Below are 14,049 nucleotides of genomic sequence, written 5' to 3'. Positions count from 1 at the left end.
TAAAAGGGCAATATTTACTGATATATATATTCCAGTTTGGGGAGATTCTTTAATAGGTCACTTAAGGATTCATACTGGGGGTATAGTTTTCCTATAAAATGATTTTCAGTTCCTCCTCCTTCAGTCGCAGGAATACAATGAATCTCTGTTAGTTTTGTTCTTCCCTTTAGTTCTTGTCACAATGATGAGAGCTGCTACTGACACGGAGAGAGCAGTGAGTATGGGCAGGTACATGTACAGCTTCATCCCACAGCTTTTATCTGAAATACATATATACATCACGAGAACAAGTTAGAGACATAGATGCCCATAAAGATCTGGTGTTATTCATAGATATGAAACCAGCATTGCTCTTGAATTGTACCCACCATTTATGCCTTTTGTGAGGCTGGTATGAGGGCAGAATTCCCGAGGGGCAATAGAGGCATTGTTCTGATCAGCCGGGTTCTGTACCAAGCACAGATACTCCCCATCCCAGGATTCAGGCTGCAGTGACACACGGATTGTGGTACCATTGGGATAGGGCTGGTACCGGCCTTTGTGTCTGTACATCCAACTGTAGGACAGCGCTGATGGGTTTGTTGGGGCAGAACAATGAAGGGTGAAATTGCACCAGTCAGGGCTAATCTGCTCCATCTCCATCTTTATATCTGGGGTGGGAACTGGCTCTGTGTATAGAAACATATTCACAGTCATATTATATAGTGTCTTTTGTAGTATTTATATATTATTATCAAGAACTTTACAATCATTTCAAATATTAAACATAATGAGATAAACTATACATCAATCCTAATGCTGAGTTAGACTGAAAGAATCATTTATTAATACAAGAACCGTGTGTTTATATATTGCATTCTGCCCCATTGCTTGAGCCTCTTGAGGTGCAGCTAAAGCCCTTCTCCTTTTGAGTCTGTATGCAGCCATCTTTAGTGATGTCACAAATGGGCGGGGTTGACATGGTGATATCACTGGAAAGACTCTGCTTTAAGCTGGATCCAAAGCCACCCAACCTAGATCCAGTAGGCTTTAGGCCAATGCACCCCTCACTACTACTTTATAATGTGCTGGGTGCACAGTGTTGCAGGGAAGTTAACTCCTGGCATAGGCTGGCAGCAGGTACAAGGCCCCTAAGTGTAATGTTCTTTTCCTGTGCTCCCATACCTACATATTTGCACACCTTTTGCCCTTTCTGGGTGCAATGTGGTCAAACTCATGCAGTTCTACATTCAGAGTGAAGCATAACTTGCTCATTCCTTAGGCTGCAACCCACAAAAGCTTAAAGCAAATGGACTTTGCTACATGTTTCTTAAATGAGGCCCAGTTTATTAGTAACATCTCAAGAAAGCTTCAAAATATGCAGAAAACTGTCTGGCACTAATGAAAGTATGGCTTGGGACTCCTCCAGTTACATGGGAGTAGGAGAAACAATAGGTTAGCTGAAAGCAGTTCTAATGTGTAGCGCTGGCTGAAAGCTCAGACTCAGTCACACTTTACTGCTGCACTGCAAGTTGGAGTGATATCCCCCCCCAGCAGCCAATCAGCAGAACAATGGGAAGGGAGCAAGATAGCAGCTCCCAGTAGGTATCCGAATAGCACTCAATAGTAAGAAATCCAAGTCCGGCTTGGGACTCCTCCAGTTACATGGGAGTAGGAGAAACAATAGGTTAGCTGAAAGCAGTTCTAATGTGTAGCGCCGGCTGAAAGCTCAGACTCAGGCACAATGCACTGAGATGGCGCCTACACACCAATATTACAGCTACAAATACATTTGTTGTTCAAGAATAAAATGTTAAATGGCAGAGGGAATTATTTGCTATGTAAACAGTGTCATTTAGAGACAGAAACTACTGTACTACATAAATATCATGACAGTATCTATTTAAGTATTTTACTTGTAGCATGTTGATCAATGTTAATAATTGCTGACTGGTTGCTATGAGGCACAATAAGCACTAAGCTTGACCAAGAATATGATTCAAGTGCTAATTAAGCGGTTCTTGGTGTTGGAGTAGCTTTAAATGTTTTAATTACCCTACCAATAGCTAATCGTCTTACAGCAATGAAAGAAATCTGTGGAACCAATAATAGGGTGGAGGGTCATAAACATCTCCTAGAGGGTGATATCTGTCATGTGAACCTCCATGTGGGCTGCCCTGGTCTGTATTCTACAAAAAGGGTAATGTTATAAAGGTTAGGTCTAGTAACCCATAGCAACCAATCAGTAGGTTTCAAAGCAAATATTAGATTGTTTTTTATGGGTTACTAAACCTAATGCAATCTTTCTGTTATTGTAGCATTCTAAACATTGTATTCCTTTAGAATGTAAAACTGCTAGTGAGCGTACCATACACAGTGAGATTAAATGTGAGTCTCTTTGTTTCTTCGTCAGTATAAGTAATGGCTGCTGTGTATATCCCACTGTCTTCCATCCTCAGGTCACTGATTCGTAGTGTTGTTCCGCTGTCTAATGGTTCCAGTCGGTTGTGGAACTGAAGAATCCTGATCTCAAAGTGCGGCTTCCGAAAATACGCCAGTCTGACGTTTTTTTCTTTGGTTTTAAACAGCCACAAAACCTCCAACACAGGAACAGTCAGATCTAGATAGATTTTTAAACAGACTGACTGCTTTTGAAGCCCATTCACCTGAAGCGGCACATCTTGGTTTGCTGTAGAGAATGAAATGAACACCCCAAAATATCTCTAATTACTGTTTTAAAATTGTTACTTTACTCCAAAAATGTATCCTGGCATTGGATGGGGCCCAGGGGCTATGAAGTCACAATGCTGCCTATATGAGCAAAGCACTAGTTAGGGCACATAACCATCTTCCAGCCCATTAACTCTGTCTATTACCCGGGTGTTGGTAAGGAATTGGTAAGGTGTTGGATGTCCCAACGTTACCTTAAATTAAACCTCTCTAAGCCTTAATTGGTTCTCTTTCCCCCCATCCAACACCCGCATTGTTCCCGAGGTATCTATAATGGTCAACAATTCTACCATCACCCCCATCTTCCCAGGCCCGGTGCCTTGGGGTTATCCTTGATTCTGCCCTGTCCTTCACTCCTCATATCCAGTCACTTATCAAATAATGTCACTTTCACCTAAGAAATATTTCCAAAATACGATCATTTATCGCCCAAGATGCTGCCAAAATTCTTATTCACTCTCTTATAGTATCTCGCCTGGACTACTGTAACTCCCTATTAATTGGCCTTCCCCTCCAAAGACTGTCCCCTCTCCAGTCCATAATGAATACTGCTGCCAGGCTCATACACCTCTCCAACCGCTCCTCCCCTGCCATGCCGCTCTGCCAATCCCTGCACTGGCTTCCCCTACCATCCAGGATAAAATTCAAACTAATGACTCTCACATTCAAAGCAGTTCATAACTCTGCCCCACCCTACATCTCTGAACTCATCTCTAGGTACCATCCAACCCGCTTGTTACCCCCCTACTGACCTGCTCCCCAACTCCTCTCTCATTCCCTCCTCACACACTCGCATTCAAGGCTTTGCAAGGGCTGCCCCCCTAAAAACACATTTATTTAGAGAAGCTTACCCTAATCTAGTTTAATATACCCTCAGTGTGCTGCTAAAAGCAATACCCTGTGCCCCACCTCTCACACCTCTGGTCTTGCCCATTCCCACACCTTGTGTCTCAACCCTTTCTCCTTGTAGATTGTAAGCTCTTTTGGGCAGGGCTCTCTTCCCCTCTTGTATCTGTTATTGATTGCTTTATATGTTACTCTGTATGTCCAATGTATGAAACCCACTTATTGTACAGCGCTGCGGGATATGTTGGCGCTTTATAAATACATGTTAATAATAATAATGTAGATTGTAAGCTCTTTTGGGCAGGGCTCTCTTTCCCTCTTGTATCGGTTACTGATTGCTTTATATGTTACTCTGTATGTCCAATGTATGTAACCCACTTATTGTACAGCGCTGCGGAACATGTTGGCGCTTTATAAATAAATGTTAATAATAATAATAATAATAATGTAGATTGTAAGCTCTTTTGGGCAGGGCTCTCTTCCCCTCTTGTATCGGTTACTGATTGCTTTATATGTTACTCTGTATGCCCAATGTATGTAACCCACTTATTGTACAGCGCTGCGGGATATGTTGGCGCTTTATAAATAAATGTTAATAATAATAATAATGTAGATTGTAAGCTCTTTTGGGCAGGGCTCTCTTCCCCTCTTGTATCGGTTATTGGTTGCTTTATATGTTACTCTGTATGTCCAATGTATGAAACCCACTTATTGTACAGCGCTGCGGAATATGTTGGCGCTTTATAAATAAATGTTAATGTAATGTAAGGAAACAGCATTTTTATGGTCAGGCAATGTGGCAATGTGCCATATCGTACATAAAGTGCAAACATTAAAATGTTACTGATATACTAAACATTAAAGGTGAACTACCCCTTTCAGATTATTAAAAAGTGGGTTCTAGTATCCAGAAACCATGTCTGGCAGTGTCATTACTGCCCCCTTTTAACAAAATTCTTAATCTTTGACTGTTTTCCTTTCCCCATAGAATAAAACAAAATAGCTGATTTACTGAGGGTTTACATAGCACAGTACTTTCTGCCCATTATTCACCCGCAAATTATGCTTGGTGCCATTAGGTAGGACTCTCTCTGGCTGTGGCACTGCCTGTGCCTTGCAGCACTGCATCCTGGGGGGGCAGCACGTTGACTGTACATGGGGAATGCAAGGCAAGAACCAGGGTTGTACTGGCCCACAACCAAAGGATCTCCTGGGGAGCCCCAGCCTTCAGCTGAAACATAGTATGAAACATAGTTTTGTATGATTTCAGACTGTGTATGTGCTCCAAATTATCGTCCCTATCAGTCATTTAGTCGATTGGACAGGTTAGAAAATATCGGTCGGATAAGGATAAAATCTGCGCATGGATTGGGGGACCTACAATTGAAGTCACTTTCGTACGATTGATATCCAAATGTTCATCGGAAGAAAACAAAAATCTGAACATTTAGTCCTTTCTGGTTTCTAACACAGATCTATATGGCAGGTATTACATTTATCACTACTTACATCTAATTGATGTGAGACTGAGCCCTTAATATCAGGCTCTATGGTGGGCCCTAGGGGGAAGGAAGGAACACCAGAGGATACAAGGGGCAGACTTTATGTATCTCCCTTGTGCCCGTCAGTACTGTGCTCTGTGTCACTAACAGTAGCGTTTTGTACCCATTAGGGCTCCAGCATTGGTTCCTCTGCCCAGGGCCGGAACTAGAGGTAGGCAGAAGAGGCAGCTGCCTTGGGCACAATGATTGGGGGGGGGGGGGGCAGGCAGGTACCTCTCTTGCCTACCCCTAGTCCGTACTCCTTTGACATTGCCCCCACTGCTTGTCATTACAAGGTGGGGGCAATGACCCATCGCACCCCCAAAGCACACGCAAGGGGAAGAAGGTGCAGGGGCGAGGTGGCCGACTAGTAGCTCTGTGTGTCTTCACCCTTAGTGGCGCTCTTTTTGCCCCAGTGAAGCTTACAATCTTATTTCCCCTGGCACAGTGACACACAGTAGGTTAAGTTTAAGTTTAATCAATAGCCAATTAACCAGCCCATATATTTATTCATTTGAGCCGCAGCAGGAAACCCACACAGACACAGGGAGAATGTGTAAATCTCAATCTGAATAGCACCCTGGTCTGACCCTAACCCAGGTCCCCATACTATTTATACACTTATAAAATATTTCATTATATTTAAAAAAATACAGCAGCATAAATTACATTTAACAACAATTACCAAACCATGCTATCTAATGGTACAAACTGTCAGTTACTTACCTGGGGAAGCTGCCATGAAAAGGAATGACAGGAAGAGATAGATAAAGAGACAGAACATGTTGCTCAGAGACTACAGTTAGACTGCCCGACTTAACTCTGTGCTCATAGTTATCATAGCAAACTGTCAGTCTCCTCCCTTCACTACGTGTGAAAGCCTAAATGCCCAATGATTGTGAGAGCTCCCTACATATATAATTACATTACATACTTATATAGTCAATAAGATTAGAAAAACCTTTTATTGTTAATATGAAACCTAACTGAAAGTTAATCCAGATGAAGGCAAAAAAATCAGAAGCCTCTCCAATTTACCTCAGAAGGGGCATAGGGGCATCTGGACAAGTCCCTGGAAAAGTCGCTGCGACTGACTTTTTTAAAAGTTATGGTGACTAATTGTTCCGTGTATATTTGCCCTTAGGGTAATTTACAAAGTGCAGGGTTTAAAGTGCAAAAACAATGGGTGCAAACCTCTGCTTTCCTTAGGGGCAGATTTACTTAAACTCTATCATTTCTCATTTTTTTAATTTTCAAACTCGGCTAAACTCGTTTTCCCAGAAGTCTAACATTTACTAAAAAAAAATCCGTTAGGAAAAGTCGCTGCAATTTTTTTCGAGGAATTGCACAAAACAAAAAACACCTCTAAAGTTTTGTGACAAAATAAACATCTTCAAGGAAAGAGAAGGGACCTCTGCCATTGACTTCTACATGAACTCGGCAAGTTTAACCTGGCGAATTTTTGAAATTGGATTTTTAGAAAGTGGGTTATTTAAACATATAATTATCACATCCTTGTCCCAATGAGGATTTAAAAGTGGGCTAGACAGTCATATGTAATAAAACCATATTGGACATTTTTGATGGTGACTGTTATTTAAGACGCCTGGAGGGGTTCTGTGTGGCGCCTGTATTATACTGTGCATTTCCTGTGTCCGGTTATAGCTATATACACCTATATACACACAGTCGCAGCTGCACTAGGGGAGCCTAGAGACGGCACTGCCCTCTGCCCAAAGGAAGAGTAAAAGCATAAATAACCTCATCTCTGAAGATTGTACAGGGCAAAGGGAGTAACGTACACCATGTGCAGGGGGCAGAGGGTCCTTCTTGCCTTCTTCCTGACTTCAAAAGGTAATTAGAGTGCAAACATAGAAAGAAAGGCAGATAGATATACGGATGGAAGGAAAAGAAAGAAAGAATGAACGAATGCATGGCCCCTATGTGTGTATTTGATTTGACATGTTGGAAAGTTTACATGTAATAATAACAGTGATTCCAAACTCCCTTCCTTGCAGTGTTAGTGGCTCAGATGGTTCTACAGCAGCCTCGGGACGTTGTGTTTGTTGATGTGGGAGGAACAGTGAGGCTCCCCTGTGTGTCCAATCAGTCACTAGAATCTGGAACTGGAGTTTCCTGGTACAGAAGGACATGGAGAGTGGGAGAGGCGCCTGAGAGAGTGGTGTCTTGCTTAAATCAGTCTGAGAGACATAAGTGCAAACTCACATCTGATAAACAAAGAACGGATCTGGAGATACACAATGTGCAGCGGAACGATTCAGGGGTGTATTACTGTGCAGCCGAGTATGGAAACATGATCTTTGCTAATGGAACAACTCTTATTGTGGGAGGTAAGCCATTTAATTTATACTTATAACATATAATTCATTTTATTTTTCACAGTGGACAGTTCCACTTCAACTAGTTGAGTTCACCTGTTGGGCCCTTACCATGTCCCTTTCCCCAATTAACCTGTCCACTTGGCCTGTGTGGTACAAGGGGCTCAGCACATGGTCCATATGGTATGGAATATATCTGGGACTAACCCCTCAGGCAGAATAATTGCTATGGAACACACTGGTGGGACCTGGGCATTTCTTAACTACATCCAAGTTCATCCAAATAAATGCAACCGAGAGGACTATTTGGTTTGCAGTGTTTGGTTTAATTCTACACCAGCCAGTGTGGCAAGAAAACTAACTGAAAAGGTATTAATGTTACCCTCTATAACAGGGGTCCAGCAACCTTTCTTACTCATGAGCCACAGTCAAATGTAAAAAGACTTGGGGAGCAACACAAGCACCATAAAAGTTCATGGAGGAGCCAAATAAGGCCTGTGATTGGCTATTAGGCAGCCTCTATGCACCCTATCAGCTTACAGGGGGCTTTATTTGGTAGGAAATCTTGTGTTTATTCAGCCAAAACTTGCCCCCAAGTCAGGAATTCAAAAATAACTCCCTGGTTTGGGGGCACTGAGAGCAACACCCAAGGGGTTGGGGAGTAACATGTTGCCCTGAGCCACTGGTTGGGGATCACTGCTCTAGAATAACAATGCAGCTGGCAAGTACAGGGCCATGTTGCAGCCTGATAGGGAACTGTAGTTTCTACAAACTTACAAAGACCAGTGCAAACCCCCAGATAAACCCACAGTGGCACAATCAGCAACATTAAGTCACACAGGGATATACACCATCCCTCTATGTGTCAATAAAGAGATTCTAGAATAAAATACAAAAACAAAAAACAAAAAAACAAAAAATATGTAAACGCAAGAAAGGAAAGAAAAAAAGACAAAAAAAACCAGTCTGTGTGATTATGGTAATACTCAGCCATACACTGAACCGCAACTCTCAACCATAACTACCAGGGCAAGTTTCACCTGTTAAGTAAAGGGAATGTATGTAACCGCAACACATGGGTGTTCAGAGTGTCAACAATATCCTCACATCTGGGGGCATGCAGGTAAGTACAGAATACAAGCCCATGGGCAATTAAGCTGTGATAGCTATATTTCCAATACAAGGTATCGATAGTGCAAAGCTTGCAGTTAATAGCCAATCATCTGACTTAATGTGAGTACGTTACAAAGCAAGAAAGCACTACTTGACCGTAATTTGTACACCACAATATTTATAGGATAGACTGTCAAATGTCTTAAACTGCAATAGTCAGTTTTACAATTTATCTTGCCCTGTGTGATTTTAGACAGTTCCACATCCAGGAGTTCAGTCCACCTGTTGGGCCCTTCCCGTGTCACTTTCTCCAATAAATCTGTCCAGTTGGCCTGTGTGGTACAAGGGGCTCAGTACATGGTCCATGTGGCTTGGAACATCTCTGGGACTCATCATACTGGGAAGATGGTTGCTAAAGAAGAACATGGCGGGACATGGACCTTCATTAATTATATTACTGTACCGAGAGGCCTGTGGCTCAAGGAGGACAATGTAGCCTGTCAAATCTGGTTCAGTCCGTCTATCACAATTCTCAGAAATATTGGACAAAAAGGTAATATTCTCATTTATAAAAACTTTGCAATGTTCCTCCCCACATACAATGCTTTGCCCATCCAGTGTATTTTAATTCCCCCCCCCTCACAAAGCTTTCTGCCAATCCGCAAGCAACAGTGCTCTATTCTGGATATATTCCTTTTGTTTTATTTTATTGAAACAAAGTGCTAATGTATCCCTGAGCCTTACGTGAGCTTTGGCTGTATGGTTGGGCAGTGTGCCGACTGATCGCATGTATACCAATGAAAGAACTACTGTATGGTATTATACCACAATATGGTGTAAAATCAAATAAGTAAGATTTCATATTTTTTTTTAGAAGAAGAAAAAGACCAATTTGCCCATGTGTGTTCCTTCTGTATCAGAGCAGTGCTGATGGGGGTTATCCTGTTGACGTTGGCTCTGGCTGTACATCTCTCCTGGACGTGCCCATGATCAGGTAATAAGGAAATCTGCAGTGATTATTATTATAACCTAATGTGCAGAATGGAGGCTGTGCCTCAGTTAGGCCCTGGTGTCCTAATGGCACCCCATGGGTACAGATAATTTAATCTTTCTTTAAATCACTAGAAGCTGAGAATGCAGTCAAATAAAAGCTGAACATAATGCTCAATGTGCCGATTGCTGCTTTGGAAACTTTACTGGTTCCTCTCTGGATTCTACTAAGGCAATATTTACTGATACACCTAATAATATTTGTGTTTATTTCTTTAAACATTCCTTAGCAGGGTTATCCTTCCCATTATAGCAAACAGACTGACTCAATTCCTACATAAATGTGTCTATTAAAGTAGTCCCCCAGTTTACAAAGGCAACTTGTAAAGATACATATGATAATAAAGCAACGTTAGCAGCTATCAGTATCTACTGTGTAATTAAAAAATACTTTTAATGTGTATTACATTGTGTTTGTGTTTTACTACATATTATTATCATGTATGTAATAATAATCACACATATTCTTTGTACAATGAATGGATATGGACATGAAACATACAGGAAAACACACAAAACCACCAACAAACATTTCCGTATTTTACAGGCTGACATCACAAAGAAGCTAATTCCCCAACTCAATGTATTTTGGATTCTCAAGCGTTCCATATATATATATGAGATATGAGATGGCAAGAACCAGAAGTACCAACCTACTGCAGTATATATTACAGAAATGCAGTGTAAAGACCAATTTTGTGCTTTGCCTTGAACACCAATGTCTGTGGTTTCATTTTTTCTGTAAGAACAAGAGTTCCGGCAGGTATTGATGTAGAAAGGGTCTGAGAGCAATGTGTGTGATGTGACCACACTATATAAATAGCCTCCGTGCTGCCCGCTTGGCCCATCTCCCAGGGGCTGTTTCTCTCTGATGCTCACGTCGTGCTTAGTGCAGATGCTAACCTCAATTTCAAAAACAGAAACTTTTGTAAAGTACAAATTATCTCCATAATCTGCCATATATCCGGGGTAAAAATCACTTGAGAGCTTTCAGCTGCCCCACTGATCATGGGAGGTCAATGAATCCCTAAAATTCATTTTGCGGAAAATCTACAGTAATAATAGTGGTTCTATTTCCTGCTCCCAAAAAGCTAACTGGTTGGCACAAAGTCCCTCCTGGGTATGACACTTTTCTGACGCTGTTCCAACTGGGTTTCTCCACTTCTAGTGAAACAATTTAGAAATGTCTAAACTGTAATAAATTTTGAAAATGTCCCATTTGCAGAAGCTCATCCCTAGTCCTGGGTATGTGGACCCCCAAGTGGGGTATAAGGATAAAGCTGTCCATACACACAATGATATTATTGAATGAAACTAAGTTTCATACAGTATTCGGTGCGTGCATGGGGGATTGACCAGGCGACCAGTATTGCAAAAGCCTTGGATATCCGTTGTCTTGTTTAGGGCTGAATCATTAGATAGGGGAAAAATTCCTATTGTTTCTACCTCCATATCTGACGATTCAGCTCCGAACATTAGTGGAGGGTTGGAACGATCTTTCCTGTGACCAATGGTCGCAGAAAAGATCGTTACTTTAACGTGTATGGCCACCTTTAGGCAGGGTCTGAATATTTTATTTGGGAAACTGTGGCCCGAAGGGGTTCACTAAACACTGTAATTTAGGAATGGCCCAATCTCATAAACTCATAAATTCTGAACCACTAATGGGAACCGCACAATTAAAGTTTGTGTAGAGCAGTAAATAGAGACGGCAGGAATTACGACAGAAGTATCCCTTAACAACAGGAGACCATATGTTCCTCTAACATTTGTATTTGTAACTGTAAAGATAATAGATATTTTTTACAGTTGTATTTTTAAGTTGTATACTAGCGAGCAACTGCAATTTTTTTATTTTTTACATAGTGAATGAAAATGTCGTTCTATGTACTTTCCAATATATATAAATAAAAATACATTTATAAATGATGTTAAACCCAACTGTGTAATTGTTGCTGAAAGAAGTATCTTTATTCCTTTCTGCTACTTTGTTACAAGAGTCAGCAGCACAGAGAGTAGAAAGGGACAGACAGTGTCGGACTGGAGGGCTCGGGGTGCCCCCCAAGTCTACAACTGCCCATTGCATTCCTTTTGCTTACAGCCCCCCCTGCCCCATGCATTCTGTGTCTCGTTGGTGGCCATAATAGGGGGTGGGGAGGGAGTGCTCAAGTTGGCAGTGAGCGTGCCTGGGTCAGTGGGGCCACAAGGGCCAGGGCCCAATGGGTTTTTTCCTGGTGTTCTGCCAGCCCAGTCCGACCCTGGGGACACACAGACACTGCTTGGAACTATAAAGAATTGTAATAGTTTCTGAAGCATTATGGCATACAGCCCAAGTTCACTTATAATTATATTCCTATTAAAGGAACAGTAACACCTAAGATTAAATATGTTTTAAAATTAAATTATAATGTACTATTGCCTGCACTGGTAATACTACTGGGAATGTGAGCCCCGAAGCAGCAAGGTCGGAGGAGGGGCTACATGACCCAGCTCAGCATCACTAGCATGGGGATAGGCCAGTTAAGCTAAAAGGGGAGGGAGAAAAAGGTGGGAGGAGAAGGGTATATAGGAGAGGCAGTGAGGGCTGGCTATCCACCATTTTGGGAGATAACAGCAGAGGAAAGATCCCTACCCACCCTCCCTTAGTTGGGGGTTGGTTCCATTGGGTTACACATGTGGCCTTGGAGGGTCAGGGGTACACGGGTTAGTTAGCTAGTGTAAGAGACAGGGGGAGAAGCAGGAAAATGACGCGGATAAGTGGCGTCATGGTAGTTGTCACAGCTTTGGTGGGTCCTTGTCAGTCTGCCGGGGAGGAAAGCTTGTTCTGGTATGCCAGATCAGGTATAGTGGATGGTTTAACCCCTAAGGTGGGTGACCATTCGTGGATGGAATAAGAAAGGTGCGCTATAAAGTGCCGGGTGGGTACTGAACATGGCTTATTGGAAAAGGGGACTGGATAGGTCCCTGATTGGCGGCGGGTATCCTCTGAGCTAGGGATTGGGCGGCTGGAGGATAGCACGGCTCAGGGTGGTTGTGGAAGGGCAGACTGGCAAGGGGCTCGGGGTCAGTGTTTTCAGTTCGGTAATGTTTGCACTTGTTACATTGATGTATTGTTATATTTAAACATGTTATAAGTTTGTATTCAATTTGCACTGTTTGTAATTTATAAATAAAGCTGTGGCCATTATCATTCCAACAAATGACGCAGTTTTTATTGGTGAGTGAGGTGAGCGAGTGCAGGTGGATGCGTGGGTCATGCTACTTCCTGAAGCAAACACACAGCGTTTACCAGTGCGGGGCAATAGTGCATTATATATGAATTATATTGATACACTTTCATTATTTGGTGTTACTGTTTCTTTAAATATCAAGCACATTTTCAAGGGTCTATATGATAACGAAGCAAAGTTAACAGGTATCAGTATCACCTCAATATCATAATACATTATTTTTATGGATTAAATATTGTTTTTGTTTTAGTAAGTAATAACCCTATTCCTTGTTTTACAGGATGAAACCATTTCTATAGAATCTGCACTAATTCACTGACCTGTTTAGTCCCTCTCTTGGATATTTGTTTCTCTGTCTGGGGCCAAAATGCACTTTATATACCTATTACTGTATGTGTTATATTCCTATTACATTGCTAGAGCACTTGAAGAGACAAATTTCTGGTTCAAAAACTGGAAATTTGGCTCTTAAAGATATCAGAGGCGGCTTTTTGCCACCCCGGGTAACTAGCCACTCTCTGCCACCTGGGGCAAGGTTCTCAAGGTTGTCAATTAAAATGTCTTACAGTAAAGCCATAAAAATCCTTTGGAGGGCCACCCCACGGGCCTCCAGTTGGACAGTCCTGGTGTAGGGTATCAGCTTTAATAAGGGGAAAAAAAGAAATCATGAGAAATGTCATATAAAAATTTAGAGCTACTCAGTTTAACCGACAACAAACATCTTTGCCACTAGATGTCGCTTCTCTCATTAGAAATTAATAGGATTTAGGTCATTATAAACAGCATTTGTAACTCTAACTATAATATGGATATAAGAGCCAAGCCACAAAATTGTATTTAGCCTTTAGAATATTTTATTCTTTGTCTTTCAGTTCTCCAGTCTGGAATTTAAACTGTTTCTAGGGACCCACATACCCTAGCGAGCAGGCCGTTGTTTATATATGAGAAAGGAGCATGAATGTGAGAAGGCTTGAGTAGAAAGGCAAGTGATACAAATGCAAACAACAATAACATTTAGCCTCAGAATGAATTTGTTTTTATTTAGCATCCAGACAGAGAAGATAAGGACCAATGGCCTCAGTGGTGTAACCCTTTGCTGCCCGCTGCAAACTAAAAAGGAAGTGGGTGGGTGGGCAGAGTATGGAGGAGGAGAACACTGTGGGCTGCACCCCCCCCCCCAAGTTCTCTTTGATCTGTAGTAGTTATGCCACGGAACTGGGG

The 14,049-nt window shown here is 41.9% G+C and overlaps 2 protein-coding genes across 2 annotated transcripts; one reads left to right on the top strand and one right to left on the bottom strand.

Moving 5' to 3' along the window:
- Positions 1–327: 327 nt before the first annotated feature.
- LOC116406848 (SLAM family member 5-like) lies at positions 328–5,880 on the bottom strand. Its single transcript, XM_031891813.1, has 3 exons — positions 5,823–5,880; positions 2,348–2,668; positions 328–668 (listed from the first exon to the last, which is right to left on the bottom strand). Exons 1-3 carry the CDS (start codon positions 5,878–5,880, stop codon positions 328–330), a joined length of 720 nt encoding a protein of 239 aa, XP_031747673.1.
- Positions 5,881–6,901: 1,021 nt separating this feature from the next.
- On the top strand, positions 6,902–9,285 carry LOC116406847. Its single transcript, XM_031891812.1, has 4 exons — positions 6,902–6,950; positions 7,115–7,447; positions 8,802–9,101; positions 9,269–9,285. Exons 1-4 carry the CDS (start codon positions 6,902–6,904, stop codon positions 9,283–9,285), a joined length of 699 nt encoding a protein of 232 aa, XP_031747672.1.
- The last annotated feature ends 4,764 nt before the right edge of the window (positions 9,286–14,049 follow it).

This window comes from Xenopus tropicalis, chromosome 8 (assembly GCF_000004195.4).
Source record: "Xenopus tropicalis strain Nigerian chromosome 8, UCB_Xtro_10.0, whole genome shotgun sequence".
Lineage (NCBI taxonomy): Eukaryota > Metazoa > Chordata > Amphibia > Anura > Pipidae > Xenopus > Xenopus tropicalis.
This window is presented reverse-complemented; position numbering and strand designations above follow the sequence as displayed.

Excerpts from the sequence above, each read along its gene's own strand:
- LOC116406848 (XM_031891813.1), bottom strand. The coding sequence starts at position 5,880 with ATGTTCTGTCTCTTTATCTATCTCTTCCTGTCATTCCTTTTCATGGCA. Across the intron at positions 2,669-5,822 it reads TTTCATGGCAGCTTCCCCAG|CAAACCAAGATGTGCCGCTT; the intron begins GTAAGTAACTGA and ends CATTCTCTACAG. Across the intron at positions 669-2,347 it reads ATTTAATCTCACTGTGTATG|AGCCAGTTCCCACCCCAGAT; the intron begins GTACGCTCACTA and ends TTCTATACACAG.
- LOC116406847 (XM_031891812.1), top strand. The coding sequence starts at position 6,902 with ATGTGCAGGGGGCAGAGGGTCCTTCTTGCCTTCTTCCTGACTTCAAAA. Across the intron at positions 6,951-7,114 it reads CTTCTTCCTGACTTCAAAAG|TGTTAGTGGCTCAGATGGTT; the intron begins GTAATTAGAGTG and ends CCTTCCTTGCAG. Across the intron at positions 7,448-8,801 it reads AACAACTCTTATTGTGGGAG|ACAGTTCCACATCCAGGAGT; the intron begins GTAAGCCATTTA and ends GTGTGATTTTAG.